An 18683-nucleotide genomic window follows, 5' to 3' on the forward strand; every position below is an offset into this window, starting at 1 on the left:
ACCGCTTGTGTTATTTCTTACTTCAGCCAATACGAAGAGCGGCTCAATCACATCCCGTTCAATTTCCAGCTCAAAGTGGATGAGCTCTTGAGAAAGCTTGTCCTCTGCTTCCCCACATAACTTCAGCATCTTCCTGCAGGGCATGAAAACAGACAATTGCACTGAAGTGGTGCGGCAAGCAACAGAGATGGAAAGGCGAACAAGAGAGACAGACAAGAGAGAGCTACAGAGATGGTCCTAGGCCTGAGACAGATGATGTGTGGCAGACAGAGGATCTTAAGCACTAATAATGCTGGGCTCTGTATCACCTGAGGCACAAAATGGTTCTGTGTCATTCCATTAACATACTTTGGTTTATTCGTAATAAAACAGGCTGGTGTGAAACGGCAACTTATTGCTGCATCCTGTGAAGGTGCCATGGCAGAGGCAAGACCTGGTATCTTTTTATTGTCTTTTGTATTGATTTATGATATAAACCGCCTTGCTATTTTATGTGAAACGGAGTCTAAATGTTTAAAGCACATAAAAGAAGACTGAAAAGACCCAACCTGGAAAAGGTTGGTTGGAAAAGGGGTGGCAATCAAAAAGTAGCCAAGAAGCTATTAAAATTGGTTCAGGCAAAAGGATTTTTCATTACAATGCTAGACTTGCAATTCTTTTATTTTCAATGCATTTCTTGTTTGTGAGCTGCCTTAAATGTTTTAAAAAGGAAAGGGCAGGGTATAAATATTTTAAATAAATCCACCAACATGTTTCCTACTGAAGTGGCCTTTCAGCTGAGGAACATTATTGTGACAGGAACAGATAAATAAGAAAGAGTTGTATCTTGCCCAACAGGTGGGTATTTTGAACGGGAGAAATCTTACCCAAGCAGGGAGTCGTCCCCTAGAATAGCAGAACCTTCCATCAAGCATTGGGCTAGCGATGTCAAAGGCAATTTCTTCTGCAACAAAAGCAACTGCTGTATAAATTTAGGGTTTGTTTTTAAATCCATTACATCACAGTTTGAGCCCACTTCATTCCCAGAAAATGACACTATTTACAAACAATTTTTTTTGTTTATAACCCCCCCCCACCGAACCCCTGTTTTACTAACTCTTATGCTCACATACAATTTACACACAGGAGGGGGGGGGAAGCTAGCTGTGGTGTCTTCTGAGCTTGATTCCCTCCCTCCTGCCTCTTCTCCATGTGAAACACGTAGAGACATCAACCCAGCTCTGTTGTCTGGTGGGTGCTGGAATCTCTCACCGAGCGCTTATCAGAATCCGATCCCTGCTGACCCTGAAGACACGCTGTCAGTTTCTTGTGTGTGCTGTGGGAGACCTGCTTCACCAACTCTAAACGCTTCTCCACCTGGGGATGAGCACAACAATAAGGCATCACATCAGAGGTGCTCGTCCTCAACTCTCAGTTATCTGGACATAGAGAGAGACATAGCTGCCAAGCCTCCCATTGAAAAATCCAGGATCAGCAGCGGCGCGGCACCGGAAGTCGCTTCTACGCATGTCTGGACATGCGTAGAAGCAACTTCCGGTGGCGGCGCTGCCCGATTTCCAGTGCCCAAACATGGGCAGAGTGGCACCCGAAATCAGTTCTGCGCAGAAGGTGCCTCCCTGGCAGGTAGGAAATCGGGGGATTTACGGGATTTTTTTCTGTTCGGGATAACAGTGGGAAACGGATTAAAATCCGGAGGTTTCCCATGAAAAACAGGAGACTTGGCAGCTATGGAGAGAGAACCAATTCAATTCACATAGGCCCTGCCCTCTGGGTCCCTTTAAAGTGTCTACTTGCATACTCCATTCATTAGCAGCCAATTTTAACACACTGGACTATATGACAATTAAGGAACAAATGACACAATAAATAGTTGATTAATGTTACCAGACTTTACAATTTATTTATTTCCTGGCTCTTTTCTTAGCCACCCAACAACTATCATTTTCAGGGCAAAGTACACAAGTATTTAAAGCAAATTAAGATAATGCAATTTAAAAAGAATACATTCAATAGACAACAGCAAGTTAACCATCATTGTAAACACAGGGCAAAAAGCTAAAAGATCATACCAAGAAGCAGGTACTACAAACCTTAAAAGTCTCCAGAAAGTAAAACAGACACAATAAAAAGACCACATAATAGAGGGCTTAATAAAATCTGTGAGAATGAAAAGTTAGTTGCCTGATGCCACAAGGCAGGCATTTTCTAAATGTGAGGTCACTGCGGAGGAAGACCTGTATCCTGTTGCTACCACACAATATTCCAGCTAGCAGGAAAACCTGGTGAAGAGCCCACATTGATGACCACAGGGCAAGTTTAGGTGCATATGGGAAGAGATGGTTATTCAGTCACTGTGGCCCCAAGTCATGAAGGAACTCAAATGTCAAAGTGAGCACTCTGAATCAGGCTCAGAGATGAAGTTACAAAGAAGGGCATCCTGAGTTGGATAGGATTTCACTAGAGTTTAAATTTAACAATATTTTCCCACCTCTCCCTCCTTCCCCTACTTCCCACCACTCTCTGCCTTATCGCTTAAATATTCGTTCCAGATTTCTTCATATTCATCCATTCTTGTTTTGCGTCAACATGCAATTCATTCGTATGTAGCTAATCTGTCCATATGATCAATCCATGTGCTCAACGGAATCTTTTTGCGGCTCTTCCAATTCATGAAAACAAGGTTTTTTGCTTCTAATATAGCACAGTACACCCATTTTTATTTTTATTTTTGTGATCCCCTCCTTTTTCATTTTATTCGTACTTGGCAGCCCCTGCTAAACCAGCCTTTTGCAAGTTTAGTTTAGTATTTTGCGCACGGAGTGGTGTACAATATCAAATGATTGCAGAAGACGTCAGAAATATAAACACTGTACCTGCAAGAGATCTTCATTTAGGACTTCTGTTTTTTCAGCCCTAAAGAGAGAGAGAGAGAGAAAAGAAGGAAAATGTAATTCAAGACAGAGAAACCTTTTGAGGGGGGGGGGGAATGAGTTTTATCTTTGAGCTGGTTGTCTGTTTATTAATGGTTTCATTAATGTTCTGATTTGAAGGGAAGTGGTTTTTAAAAAAATGTATTCTACTTTGTCATAAATAGAATTGTAGTTTTTATCTGTTATTGTGTAAGCCAGGCATCCCCAAACTTCAACCCTCCAGATGTTTTGGACTACAATTCCCATCATCCCTGACCACTGGTCCTCTTAGCTAGGGATCATGGGAGTTGTAGGCCACAACATCTGGAGGGCCGCAGTTTGGGGATGCCTGGTGTAAGCTGCCTTGAGTGAATTTTAGACATAATGGCAGACTATAACCACTTAATCTTTGTTAGTGAAAACAGCATGCCCGACTAGATGAGCCTTGAGTCCATAGCTGCCAAGTTATCCCTTTTTTTAAGGGATTTTCCCTTATGCTGAATAGGCTTCCTCGTGAGAAAAGGGAAAACTTGGCAGCTATGCTTGAGTCTGATCTAGCAAGGCTCTTCATACACTCCGGAGTCATATTCCCCACCCACAAAATCAAAATTAAAATTCCCCACCCTCCCAAATTCCTAAACCGTTGTTCATAATTAATACATTCTGCCTTTACCACCAGGTCACTTGAATATCCCCTTTCAGCACTTTCTCCTGTACTACAGTATCCTTTTCAAGACAGGTGACCATAATGTTAAATATGGCTGCATTATAGATCCATGAAACTTGCTTTAAAAGGGAGGAGGGGAATCCACTGAGTTCCTAACACAGAAACGACCCTTTTCAATATAATAGTACACTGATTGAACATTTGTACTTCTTTGCCTTGTGTATAATGCATTTCTCAAATGTAAATAAACTGCCATGTGGCAAACCGCAACTAAGTGTGGCCTTTGTGTTGTACTTGTGCAAAAATCAGCCTAGAATCCCAGACCTCAAGCCGTTTCCTTAACAAAGCGCTAAAATCAACATCATCCTTGTGCTACCCAATCTTAGCCATAACCTTCTCAGCCAATTGTCCATCAGGATGGTTTTAGCTAATATCTAATTTATAGCTAGGTAAAGGTACCCCTGACCGTTAGGTCCTGTCGCGGACGACTCTGGGGTTGCAGCGCTCAACTTGTTTTATTGGCTGAGCATGACTAAGCTGCTTCTGGTGAACTAGAGCAGCGCACGGAAATGCCGTTTACCTTCCCGCTGGAGCGGTACCTATTTATCTACTTGCACTTTGACGTGCTTTCGAACTGCTAGGTTGGCAGGAGCTGGGACCAAACAATGGGAGCTCACCCCGTCCCAGGGATTCAAACTGCCAACCTTCCGATCGGCAAGCCCTAGGCTCTGTGGTTTAGGCCACAGCGCCTCCCACGTCCCTTAAATTTATAGCAACTCCCACCTTATTTCTTTTCCCTTCCTATGGTCTCTACATAATAGTTGAACCTCCATCTCTTTTTAGTAACCACCCACTCCGCTATTCTTCCATCTTCATCTTTTTTTGTCTCTAGACCACATATACCGTACCCATCATACTTTCCTCCTGGAACAGGTCTTTCTCCTTTAGCTTTACAGCAGTTTGATCTTCATAGCGAAACCATAAAATCTAAAACTGATATTTCAGTGAAGATCCTTTACCCATTTGAAAGCTTTCTAAACACCTTATGCCAGTTCTGTCTCTAACAGCTGGGATGAGTAGGCTTCCTTTCTTCAAATAGAAGTGCTATATATTGATGTTTGCCAAATTGGCATCTATCAGATGAACTTTCTACCCCCTTCCTCCTCCCACTGACTCAACCAATTGGTTACATTAGCCACTATTACCCCAGGATAAGAGCCAATTATTAGTACTTCAAAAAGGAGGCATGATTCCAATACATCACATAGCAAAGGATTACTCTATTTACCGTACTTTTCTGTGTATAAGATGAGGTTTTTAAAAAAAATTAAAATAGGATGTTTAAAATTTGGGGTTGTCTTATACACGGATAGTGCATAGGGAGGACATGGGATTGGTTGCTTCCACGAGCTGGAGATTATCAGCGGCTATCAGGCATGTTATTGTTGGCTGCGGCAAGGGCTGTTCTCGATTGTTTGTGTCTGTGTCAATTGGGCGGGCGACTGTTGGCTTCTGCCAGTGAGGGGACAGACAATCGGTGGCTTGTGCGAGTGGCAGGTAGGACAGTCAGGTGAACGATTTTTGGCAACCCCCCCCCCAAAAAAATCTCAACAACTGCGGGCAATCCCCATTTTTCTTAATTTGGAGTCCCCCAAAATAGGGGGCATCATATACTTGGCGGCGTGTTATACACAGAAAAATACGGTACTCGGGCAGGGGGTAGGGGGCAGAGTGCAGAGATTTAATGAATCAGAAAGTTTTCAGACCTCTGAATTTCATCAACAAGGCATGCTTCTGCAGAAGTTCAGAGGGTGAAATGAGGAGACTGTAAACCAAATACATTGTACTCAAGGTAAAGCGAGGTGACGGAACATGAAAATTCCATGAAGCATTTTATCTGCGATGGCTCATTCATATATGCAAGCCAAGATTTGAGGTTGCAGCCATCAAGCGACAAATGCGTGTGTGAATCAAGTCAGAGCCCAGGTAGCCTTTGTGTCTTAAGAGTTTCCCCAGCACCACCCTGAGTCACACAACAGAAATTCTTCTCCACCGGAAAACACACACACACACACACACACACACACACACACACACACACACACACACACGTTAGCATGTTACTCTAGATCAGTGATGGCCAAACTTGGCCCTCCAGCTGTTTTGGGACAGATCTAGATTACAGGCTGTGCTTCAATCGTAGTTCCTTCTGCATAGCTTCCTATTGAAAACTGTGGCTAGAAAGCTTGCCAGCAGACACAGAGTCCGTCATGCATCCCTAACAAGAACACTTATATAAAAAGAGAAACTTGATCACGTTAAATGCTGAGCGCCCGCAGCCTTGCAGCTAATAAGGCAGCCGCATGAACCCAGAACTGTTCATGCTTTGCTTCCTTGTGACTTCGTGCTTAACAAGCCAACACAATTAGCATTCGCAGTGATGCCCATGCAGATGGGGACCATGTTTGCGGAATGACAGCATCACCACATATTAATGTATCTCAAAAAGGTTGCGTCAGCACCGGCTGTTCAGAGACAGGCAGAACCGAGGAAGGGGTTGCAGTTCACGTAACTCACATGCACATTGGCCTCTGACTGGACTTCACTGATTACAATCGCTGCCACCAACCATATATGCATGTGTGAGAGCATGTGCATGCGCATATAGACAGTAACATTTCACTTGTCGGATGTAGCAGAATGTAGTCCGTGAAATATTATGCCATAATAAATGAGGTTAGTCTTTAAGGTGTCACAAGGCTCTGTTGTTTTTGCTCCCACACACTAATGTGAATGTCTCCCGTCCCGCAACTGAAACTAGTGAGAGAGTTACCAGTATGAAATGAAGGTGCTCATGTGGAACATAGCTGACACTGTGCCAAGCAGTAAAATTGGTTTGTGAAATTGATCTGCAATGCAATGCAGTTAGCAAGATAAATGAGTCTCCCAGAAGGTAACAATGTAAGCATGGCATCTTCCCTCCTCCAGATGATCTATCTTGACATGCCCAGGTCTTACATGCTGATACATTGTGAGGCAGAATGTCTAGACAAGTAGCTAGCTGTATCAATAGAATCATAGAATTGTAGAATTGGAAGAGACTCCAAGGGTCATCTAGTCCAACCACATGCAATGCAAGAATCTCAGCCAAAGCATCCATGACAGATGGCCATCCAACATCTGCTTAAAAACCTCCAAGGAAGGAGAGTCCACCACCTCTCATGGGAGTCTGTTCCACTGCTGAACATCTCTTACTGTCAGAAAGTTTTTCCAAATGTTTAGTCGGAATCTCCTTTCTTGCAGCTTGAAGCCATTGGCCATTGAGTCCTAACCTCCTGAGCAGGAGAAAACAAGCATGCTTCCTCTTCCATGTGAAAGTCCTTGAGATATTTGAAGACGGCTATCATAGCTCTTCTCAGTCTCCTTTTTCCCCAGGCTAAACATACCCAGCTCCCTCAACTTTTCCTCATAAAGCTTAGTTTCCAGACCCTTGATCACCTTGGTTGCCCTCCTCTGCACACGTTCCAGCTTGTCAACATCCTTCTTAAATGGTGGTGCCCAGAATTTGACATAGCATTCCAGGAGTGGTCTGACCAAAGCAGAATAGAGTGGTACTATTACTTCCCTTGATCTGGACACCATACTTCTGTTGCTGCAGCCTAGAATAGCATTAGATTTTTTTGCTGCTGCATCACACTGTTGACTCATGCTAAGCTTTGGTCTACTAAGACCCCTAGATCCTTTTCACATGTACTGCTAGTAAGCCAAGTGTCCTCCATCTTGTAGTTGTGCACCTTGTTCTTCCTGCCTAAGTGCAGAACCTTACATCTGTCCCTATTGAAATTCATTTTGTTATTTTGGGCCCAGCTCTCCAATCTGTTAAGGCCAATTTAAATCCCAATTAGGTCTTCTGCAGCATTAGATACCCCTTCCAGTGTCATCTGCAAATTTGAGAAGCATCCCAATTCCTCCATTAAAGTCGCTTATAAATTATGGTTTCACCCTCACTTTGCAGACAATTTTTAAAATAATTTATTAACAATATACAGAGTCACTGCGACTTCAGCATGTCACCATTACCTTGGCACTGCACCATGCTCAGTCCGCTGATAACTTATTAAGAGGAATGCACAATATTATGTTTATTCTGCCAATGCGCTGTCACTAGCAGAATGTTTTCCCCTCCAAGATGACCTGTGCGGTCAGAGTGCCCTCTTGCACTTGTCAATGATATGCCTCAGCAGAGTTTTAGCTAGCCTGCTCTTAAAAGATGACTCAAGTACAGACAACAAATGTTCCATTTGCCATCTCACAGCAACCAGGCAAGCTGTTAACTGTGTGCCGGATCAGCTGAGGTTTCTGAATGGTTTTCTAAAGCAGCCCCCCACACCATGTATTGCAGTAACCTGAATAAAGGTGGTTGGTTCCATTGGCAAGTAGCAAACCTAAACTAGTGAAAAGCACTTCATGCCACTGATGCCACCAGGACATCCAAAGTGAGACCTGGATTTAATATCATCCTGCAAGCTGCAAGGGGTGTTCCAGGCCACCCAGAACTCTTTGAATATCAGCCCTTATGCGAGTTGGACCACCTGCAAACAGTGCCTCTGTCTTACCTGAATTGCTTTTCAGCTTATTAGCTTTCAACCAGCCCAGTACCAATTCAGGACATCTGCTTAAAACTTCTACCAGCAGCACTCACAATTTAGGGGAAAATGAAAATTATGGAAAGGGTAATTAAGAGCAGGGTGTCATCAACACATCAATGACAGTTCATTCTAACCCCCCTAAAACTTCCCCCCAATGGTTTCATATCAATGTTGAACCACATTATCATCACCATCATTTTAATATATTTATTTATACCTCACTCCCCCCCCCCGACACCTCATTCAAAGAAGTTAGTTCCAAAAGCCTCTTGGACATCTAAGTCTTATGTTGGTGCTGCACTGAGATTTCAGGAGAATGTGAACTGGGATAGAATAACTCCACTGGGTCACGGTAATGTGAACCAAGCCAGAGCCATTAGCCAGGATTTCCTGAACTTGTATGAAAACAAAAGCTCTTCAAGCCCTGCTGGCTTTTTGACAGAGCAACTAAGGTCACCCTTGATGGGAGAAGGATCAGAAGGAGGAATAGCTCACACTTCTCTCGACCCAGGGCCGGATTTACGTTTGATGAGGCCCTAAGCTACTGAAGGTAATGGGGCCCTTTATATAGCAGGTGGGGCCCATTACTTACATCATAGGAGCCTACACAACACAAAACACTGTTGCTGTATGTACGTTTTATTGTATTTGTTTTTTATCTTATATTTTGGAAATGTACATCTAGATTTTTTTCCTTTAATTTTTTTGGGGCCCCCAAGAAAGCGGGCCCCTAAGCTATAGCTTGTTTAGCTTATAAGTAAATCCGGCACTGTCTCAACCCCCTTCCACTCCCTCATGGAAGGGGCTCTGTGCTGAGCAATGCATGCAGCAATTTAAAGTATGCAGAAGATGCACCTGTGCATATTGCACACTAATGCATATTGCCACTAATACACTAATACACAAGACTGCTGCCCAGGATGGTATTACAAAAGACAACTCTCCCCACCCTGTAGCTTTTATCTTTATAATCACAGATCACACATAACACAGAAGCACCACTAAGTACCTCTTAAATGTGCCACAAGCTTTTCACTAAGCTTCTGAAGTACTTACACTTTCTGTGTTGCCTTTTAGACAAATGAGCAGAAGCCAAAGCCTTGTAACTTCTAGCTCTGATGCAAGGAATCTTCTGCTATGATCTGAACATAGCATAGGTAAATCAGGGGTGCCTAACCCATGAGTCACACCTGCCCCCAATAGGTTTTTTGTGTCCCCCTTAAAGACCCCTTCCCCAATTTGCCAATTCTTAATTTTCAAGTATTATCTGAACTGTTCCTATCAACTTTCTGCTATGATACTATGATGCCACCACATCATTATCACATTTTTGGTGGTCCCCAAGACCCCACTTCCTGCAATATCTGCATTTAAAAAATGGCCTAGCTGAACAACTAAAAGTCACAGCCTGGGCTAACCCTCTATTCTTCCAATAGAGTCGTACATGCAGGAGGCTGCAAGAGGCAGGGGACAGGTAGGGAAGAAGGGAGAGATGCAGCCTCAGAGACTGTAGTAATGATGCAGAATAAGTCTATATAGAAAGAACCATACAGTAATGCACAGACAAACTTATTTCTTAGCATGTAAGTAGGGGGCAGGTTTTTTCAGGGCTATGAGGACATAAGAACACAAGAAGAGTCCTCCTGGATCAGGCCAAATGTCAATTTCGCCCAGCATCCTACTCTCACAGTGGACAACCACTGCCTTTCGGAAGCCCACAAGCAAGATCTTCACTAATAATTCCCAGCAACTGCCATTCAGAGGCATGCAGCCTTGGATAGTGGTGGTAGAACATAGCTAGCAGCCATTGATCACCTCATCCTCCATAAAACCAAAGATTCCCATCTCTCCATGAGCTGTTACTGCATTGGGCATTCATTACTGCTGCTTAGCACTCATAAGAATTACTGGTAGCAAGCTCTATACACTTCAGTTCAAAAATGCAGTACTTCTCACAAATTAAAAATGCTGAAATGTTGCAAGGATGAGAACAGGAGCAGAAGGCATGTCACCGAGCATGTGTTTAGCCTATATATATAAAAAAAAACAACCAACAACACGGCACAAGGATGCAGTGCAGGAATTCCAGCAGTATTCAAAATGAAGAGCTACAGTACTTGGATGGAGGGAAGGAGAAGAAGAAATAGGCCCAATCATCCAAAGAGTGAATATGGGTTAAATATCAGGAAAAAACAAGTTATAAGCAACATGGAGCTTTGGAGTGTGATTCACTGAAGGATTTAAAGAAAGATCTTTATAGGCATGTGCTGTGGGTGCTTTAAGTATTTATGTGATTCTGCCCTGGAGAATAAATGTGCATGAGTAAGGCTGATGGGAATTAGATCAAACTACGCAGTGTTACTGCTGCTATTATGCCTAGAAACCTCTGAAATGGTTCAAAATAACCCATTCCCCATCCACTCTCATGAACCATTCATATTACCAAGAAAGCTATTACGATCAATACTGTGGCTATAAATCTCTGAGGCAGTTCTAAAGGATTATACTTGCTATCTCAGACAAAACAATTAACAAAATGTGAGAAGAAGGGAAACTATTAAGGCATTTCTTCCAGCAGGAACTGAGGACTGTGAGAGGATGCACGTTTGTATGGAAGAAAGCTTCTCGCTTGATTGGATGGTCAGTCTTTTAGATGACAAACCCCACAGAGCAACTGCTTAACATAGGATAAAAGCTACCAAAAGGAGGAATTAAAGAAGTCTCCACAGTTCAGCTACAGCACACCAACTGATTCTCAAATCTTCTAAACACAGGTGACACTTGGCAACAAAATAAGAACCTAGCACTGATCAGATCTAAAAGTTGCATCGAGTCCAGCACCCCATTTTCCAAAGCAGCCAGCCAGATGCCCACAAGCTGGACATAAAAGGCAGTAGCTGCCTTCCTCCCACTGCTGCTCCCCCAACAACTGATATGCAGAGCATAACAATTGCCTCTGGACCTGGAGGGAGCACCTGGGAGACTCCTAGACAGACTCTGCATAGTGACACTGCAGTTCATTCATCAAGAGCCAAGTTAAAGGTTCCTCATCCAGCTGCTCCCAAATGTCACACTTTAAAATTTAGCAAGGCGGCGGCAAAACTAGAACCCAACAAACAACGACCACCACCACCACCAACAACAACAACAACCACACAACAAAGTACTTGTGCCCTTTTGCATTGTTTTCAAATGATGGATGTCATCTGAGGTCTCTCCCCACACCCAACAGCATTCCATGTAATCAATGAGATAAATAGCTCTCCCTGGTTTTTCAAGAGGACCCACCGTTCATTGTGACATAGCTCATAAACCTGCATACCATGAGTTGAGCAGAATGTACAATGCTGGGCTGGGCTGCTCCTGAATCAGAAGGAAGCTGGTAAATAGACAGAGTCTACGAGAACTTCTCTTTTATTTCTTTAATTAATTGGGCTTGCAACCTTTTCCAGCTGGTTTCTCAGGAAATACAGCCTTTCAGGTCTGGACAAAAAGGTGGTGTAAGGATCGTGGAGTGGTTGCTCACGAGTAACCACACAGGACTCCAACCTGGTTATTTACAGGTTTATTGTGCATACTATATACAGTGAAGAGTAAACAGTTTCATGACTGCCTTAGTCGCTAGCAGAATCCGGTAGTGCCCCCTTCCGGTTTCTACCCCAGCATAAGAACTTGGACACCCCTAGCCTCCGCCTCCCCTCTTTGCGTTTCAGTCCCCTGCGCAATTGGGACGACAGAAGTAGCGTCTCCCTCTCTAAGCCCTCTTGGCCAAGGTGGTGCAAGGGCTCAGAGCCAACATCCTGGAGCCCTCTCTCCGTGGTGCTGACCGCCTCCCCCTCCTCCCCGCTGGAGGTTTGACTGCTCTCCCGGCTGGACGAGGTGCTGCTGGAGAGCAGGGGCCGGGGATCCCTGTAACCCGATCTCCTGCCTCCCTCCTCCCGCGGACCCTGTGGATGCCCCCTGACATCCGGTGATATTCTTTATTTATTTACAGTATGTGCCTTGTAGAGCACAATGAGGTTTATGAGCCCAGCAAGCCAAATAAAAGGAGCAGAAGACTTCAGAGAGCAATCTGCAGCAGCTGCTGCACAGCAATTCCTCCTTTCATAAAAGGCAGTGGAGGAATAAAACCAGCCAGTATGAACCAACATCATTCCTTGCATGAGAGAACATCCCACTTTATGCCTTCCCTCACTCTCTCAGTTACTCCTCTCCACATACAACAACGTGCCCAACGTAATGACGATTCCCACACCAAGTTGCCTGCACTCTTACATCATTTGTGGATGCCCACTTCTACATTCATTTCCTGGGTTGATCTTTTAGTGTGGCTGCACTTACGCCTTGGAACTCCCTACTTTCCTTTTCATAATAGAGCACTCTGTAATATTACGAGCAGTATGGAAGAAAAGGGGGGGGCTTACATTTTAAACAGAATAACAAACCTTGCCTTTGCCTTGCTGTCCTCAAACAAGTTCTGTCTTAATCAGAAATCAAACACTTTAGCAATGAAGATAATCTTCTATCATTTCCATCAATTGAGCTGTGGTTCCCGAACTGCACCAGTCAACCTGAGCAAATAAAATTGTAACTTGGTTTTTTTTCTCCTTTAAAGGAAGGAAGGTAGCAAGGCACCGTAGCCAAGCATTGGCAGCAATAATAATGGAGGATGGAACAATGGTCAAATTCTGAAGCAGCTAAGGAAGGCCAGCCAACGTGCTTCTGTGCAAGTTGGCTTATTTTTAACAGCATGTTCTAAGTGCCAGCTGGAAAGAAAGTGAGAAATAGGCTTAGCAAGAAGCTCCCAGACGGCTTAAGAAAATGAGCTGTTCTACACGCTCCCCAAACAGGGACACAGAGAGAAAACAATTTAAAAATGGAAGAAGAAGAGTAGCATACAGCCTCCTCCACAATGGCACTTCCACTTACTGGAAAGGTTAAAACAAACACACTCTTCCCACTGTTTTGTGCCTTCCCTGTGGAATTACTGAATATATCTTTGCCCCATAAATATTGAAGAGCTTATCTGTTTCCTCCTGGGATTGGCTGCTTCTAACAACCTCTTATGGTACCAGACATAAGCAGAACAGTTGCTTGGAAGAAAATGTTATTGAGCGTAACATAACTGACGTGAAAGCAAGTTCAGCAGAGGGGTGCATTGCTCTGGTAAACTTGCCACAATTCAGAAGCCAGAGATCAGTTAGCGCTGTGGAAATTGGGATGTAGATTTTAATTTTAATGTAGATGTGCCCCATTGGCACATCTTTGATGTCATTTTCACTCTTCACAGTTACCGGTTCCTTGAGGAACTTGCAGCACAGCACTACATCAAACAGCTATTTCAAACCAAAACACAATTTTCTGAGTATTTTCACCAGAGGCTGTTGAATGCTGCTCTATAGTTTAATACAGTGGAAGCATCCTCAATATCCCTCATTCTAGCACCCTATTCTTTCTACCAACAGGTGGAGTGGACTTTCTCCCAAGTCTTGAGGGCAACTTATGCCTTTTGTGCCATCCTCACAATGAGGTTTTTGAGGACACCCTTTATTATGGTCTCAAGCGCTGATCCTGCCAATATCACACTTGGACCAGTCCTTGAGTGACTTTTTAGATGTGAAAAAGCTAATCAGGTCGCTTAATCCATGGGAGTGGCTATCATCCCAACACATTTTTCTATCCAAGAAGGTAGAGATACTGTACCGGTAAATGGTAACCACAAATGAGGAATACCAGGAATGCACTATTTCCTTATTTTTTAACACCAAGGTTTTCCAACATCACCAAGGGCTTCTGCTCGTACATTGGGGCTTTTGCCCTTCTTTTTCCTCACCCATGCTCCCACAATTGGCTTGGTTGGGCATCAGGAGAACTTTCAGAACAGCACAAAGGAAAGGGGGTTGTTCTGTCTGCCAAGCTGAAAGGTTTATGTAAAGGAATGCTTGAAATATCACAAAATTGAATTCTGCTTAATGTTCCATGTAAAGCAAGAACTTCAGCAAAATCCCTGCCATGTAAATAAAGAGCTTTAAAAAAGGAACACAAAATAGAACATGAAATCAGAAAAACAAGTAACAAAAATAGCATAGAACTTCACCTACAAAGCCTGACTTAGCCAGAAATGACAAAATGAGATGTTAAAGTATGATAAAGGTAGTGCTGCATTACAAGGTTCCTTAAATAAAGAATTACCACTCTACAGCAGGTAGGTGTTCTTCTCCAAGAACAAAATAAGCATCTCTCCCACACATGGCATCTGGCAAGTTGGATTCCTCCCCAAAATTGCTGCTCTCCCATGAACAAACCACACCCACCTTTACAAACTCATAGTTTGAGGTACAGCTGGTGATCTCACGAAAACGGGTGGGTTTGAAACAATCCCAAAACTGTTGGAAATTGGGCAAATGATGTGAACCCAGCTGGAGGCTGACAAAAAGTGACAGATTGAATCCCCTGCCCATAGTCTACCAGGAGGCATTCCGTTTAAAAGAATCACAGTCAAATATCAAGTTGTCAATGGTCCCACATATACCAGGAATGTGCATTTCAGTCTGCAAGGTGAATGTTTGACTTTAGCAGGTTTTGCATGATCAAAGTACAACCATTTTATTTAATGAAGGCTAATATTTGACTTTAGCAGGTTTTGCATGATCAAAGCACAACCATTTTATTTAATGAAGAACAGCACAACACAAAGCAGCCCATTTCCTTCTGACCCAGTTCTCACTATGAGGATGGAGTTAGTATTTGGATACCATGTTGCACAGAGTCAACAGGTTACTGAATTATACATTCTCAAACTTTTCCAGCATCCAAATACTAGGGACTGATGAACACCCATTGGAAAGTTATTGAATGGCAAGAGGAATCCACACCCAACCAGTTAAGTTCCTGTAAATTCTGCATTTGTGCATACATCAGCTGAATAAAAACATGGAAGTACAGTTGGATGCTGCAGTGTGGTGGGTGGAAGTGGGGAGAAGAGAAAATGGGGATTAAATAAAAAGTTGGCTCCGTAATGTCTTGACCATAGAATCCAACAGTGACCAGAAAACAAAGTCAGTAGCTATAGTGTCATTGAGAAAGGAGTCAGACAGGCTTCTGGCTCTGAGCTTGATGCTGGTGAGCAGGGCACCACTGAACCAGAGTTTGGCAGACAGGAGTCCAACGAACCTGATGTCATAGCACAATGGCCCATAGAACCAAAGCACCATGGTTGCCTTCTTGCAGGCTTAAGGAATTGAATGCATCTCACATTATCTTACTAGCTGAATGGTGTGGGTAGTGTATGATGGAGAAGTGCCCATCTTCAGGCCTGAGGGCTAATACTCTTAAAAGACTCTAGTTCTCCAAAGGGAGGAAGAACATAGGAGAGTGTCAGATTGGAAAAATTGTCTCAAAAACCCTCAGTTCACTTTCAATCTTTATCAGTGCAAGTTGCTCACTCGGAGCTCTCCATGGTGCTGAGACAACTGACCTGACTTGCTCCATGGGCTTCTCCAAAGGACCAGAACAGAACAGATAACTCACCCAAAGGAATTAACACTTGTAGATACCAGGAATCAGCCTCAGCTTGGGAGCAGCCACAGGGCATCCAGATTCCATGGCACACATCAATTAAAAAGGATTGGCTGAAACCTTCAGAGATGCTTGTGCATCAGTCATATACTGTTGGCAAATAGTAAAGGGTTTGCTGTATCAACTTCCTAGTGCTCCTCTCATGGATCCAGTTACTTAGCATTAAGAAGGAAGTGAGGATAAGAAAACATTGATGCTGCATCTTGATGGGTTCGATGAGTGTGTGCCAGCAATCTGCTCTCCTCACCCTAAGCCAGACTGTGTGGGCAAAAACATCTGCTGAAGAACAGAACATGACAGACATGGAGAGCCCAGGGATTTCTAGTAGCAGAAAGTAATGGTGCTCCCAAGAGGAAGGGGTGGGGAGGAGCTGATAATGAAGGGAACTATCCTGCCCCCCATCCCAATACCAACAAGCTGAAGCAAAGGCAGGTTTCATGGGATGCCATGGCTGGTCTCAGGAATAAACATTATGGGAAGGGACAAAGAGAATAATAGTCCCTGCATGGTAAAATGAAATGAAATATCTCATCACTCATCTCAAAAAATAAGCGGAAGGTCTCCAATCTCTCAAATAATTGCTGCACATTACATACATCTTGGTTTTGCAATCACAGTCAGAATTGCGCACAAGCATAATTTCCGTAAGTCAGTTACTTAAGGTGCAGGGATGAGAGAGAGGGATGGAGAGAGCTGCCAAATCCATCACAAAAAGAAGCCAGGAATATCAAAAGCCCATTGAGAGCTCCTTTCTTCACTCCCCCAGTCCCTCCTCCCCACATGGTCGGTTGGGCAGAGAGTTTGTCATTGGTCCCATCAAGGACCCCACTAAGTCTGGATAACTACATCCTTACACTGCACTCCTATCCTGCCTGTACTGCATACCCAGATCCCCAGGCTCTAAAGAAGTAGTAAGCAATGGCATCAAATCAGTCTCTCTCTCTCTCCTATTTCCTCTAAAGCAGAGTGGTCAGGATGCAAAACGAGTACACAGCAACCAAGAAGGCATGAAGGGAATGTGACTACACTCCAGCAGTCTGCAGGGACAGCTTGAGTGCAGCGGGAAAGGACAGCTAGAGGGACAATGATGGCACATTGCAAATGGAATTGATAGGAATCAAAAACATTCACACACTTCCAAATTATGCTCCGTAGAAGAAGAAAATGGGACAGGAAAGGCCTAAAAATCCACACATTGCCAGATACAGAGAAGCAGTAGAGTGCTCCCCTATAGGTTGTACAGAGAGCATTTCCCCAAGGGTGTCATTCTGAGTTGGCCTTCTACCTGTAGGTGAGCTAGCACAGGTGGGAGGCAAGTTTACCATGCTGATATCTCATGATGCACAAGGGAAGGAGTATAAAAACAGACATATGCTGCCATCTACCTGCACTGTGGTTGCTCAGGCGAAGGAAAATAAGCAAAGTAGAGGGTTCAAATATCAGACAGGATGTTAGAGAGAGTAAACAATGCAAAATAATCAGCCAGTTTATACAGAGCAAACAGAAGCAATGCAGGGGCTGCAGTATCAGGTAGATAATCTACAAAGTTGTTGCAAGACAGTGTGCCTCACTCCTTTCAGAAGGCAGAGGAAAACCAAAATTACCAGGGGTAGGATCAACTCCCCTATGAGGAAAGGGTATAACCTTTGGCAGCAGTGGGAGGGGGGTTCATAGCTGCCAAGTTATCCCTTTTTTAAAGGGATTTTCCATTATGCTGAATAGGCTTCCTCGCGAGAAAAGGGAAAACTTGGCAGCTATGGGGGGGTTAATTTAGAGAAAAGGTGAGTAAAAGGAGAAATTATAGAGGTATATATACTAGGTCATCCAATGAAGATTAAATGAGAGAATTTCTTCACACAGGACAAAGTTAAGTTACGGAATTCGCTCCCATGAATAGTGGAGATGGCTACCAGCCTGGATGACTTTAAAAGAGGATGAGACAAACTTGTGGAGGATGAGGTTATCAAAAGCTATTAGCCACAATGGCTATCTTCTACCTCCATGGCCGGAGGCAGTATGCCTCTGAATGCCAGTGGCTGGTGGGAAGAGTTGTAGTTTTTATTCTTGTAAAGCTTTGACCTGAAAAGCAGCATATAAATTATATACACACACACTCTTAATTAATTGCTAGCAGCCATTTTATCCTTTTGCTACTCTTCAAACAGAATACCCTACTAAAGGAGGTGGAGTGTCTTTCTGGGCAAAGCTCATCACAGGCCCTTTGAGAATATGACACGTACACAAAGCCCTTGAGGTAAGTCACTTGGCCAGGAATCACCCGCCAGGCAACTTCCATGTTCATGCTTCCTTTTGCCTTCTTAATACTTAGAGGGCCTTTGGCTTCTGCTGAAGCCATTGCTGTCTTTTCAACCCATGAATGGTCATCAGTCTCCAGTTTGGGTGGGAGACAGAAGGCAGGAGTTGGCAATAACCAGAACAACACAGAGGCATAGACAGATGCCATGTGGCTGGAAGGTCAGAGTGTTGAGTAGGTGAATTGGAAGCGACACATATGCTTTTGTGGAGGACGGAGCTTTGTACAACATGGGAGAGAAGAGCCAATAGCACAATGAGCATTTCTCCCACATGGTTTCCTGGCAACAGATTTTAAACCAGAGTACTAGGATACAGACACCTACAATTAAATTGGTACCACCATACTATACCAAAGGAATCTCTCTACTGCCATCTACCCACTGACTGACTATTCCAAGGTCTTCCATTACCAGATGTGCCTAGGCCTCACCTTCCTAAGGAGATCCAGCTCCTCTCCTTGCTTTAGCCAAGGGGAAAGAAAACAAGTGCCACAAGAGGCCACTGCAGTACAACCTTGCTATGCCCATGTAGTCAAGGGAAAAAAAGTGTAATTCCATAATTCCT

At 43.7% G+C, this 18683-nt stretch overlaps 1 protein-coding gene across 8 annotated transcripts in view; it reads right to left on the reverse strand.

Moving 5' to 3' along the window:
* Nucleotides 1-18683, reverse strand: part of ARHGAP44 (Rho GTPase activating protein 44) — a 90806-nt gene that overhangs the window by 34274 nt on the left and 37849 nt on the right. For 7 of the 8 annotated variants that reach the window (XM_035104687.2, XM_035104686.2, XM_060271798.1 and 4 more), the window contains exons 2-5: nt 2874-2913; nt 1252-1356; nt 867-943; nt 22-133 (exon numbers count right to left, since the gene is read on the reverse strand). In XM_035104687.2, coding sequence (XP_034960578.1) covers nt 22-133; nt 867-943; nt 1252-1356; nt 2874-2913 — 334 coding nt within the window. The remainder of the gene's footprint in view (nt 1-21; nt 134-866; nt 944-1251; nt 1357-2873; nt 2914-18683) is intronic. The other variant, XM_060271794.1, reaches the window with a different exon arrangement.

Source organism: Zootoca vivipara, chromosome 2, assembly GCF_963506605.1.
Source record: "Zootoca vivipara chromosome 2, rZooViv1.1, whole genome shotgun sequence".
NCBI classification, from domain to species: Eukaryota; Metazoa; Chordata; class Lepidosauria; order Squamata; family Lacertidae; genus Zootoca; species Zootoca vivipara.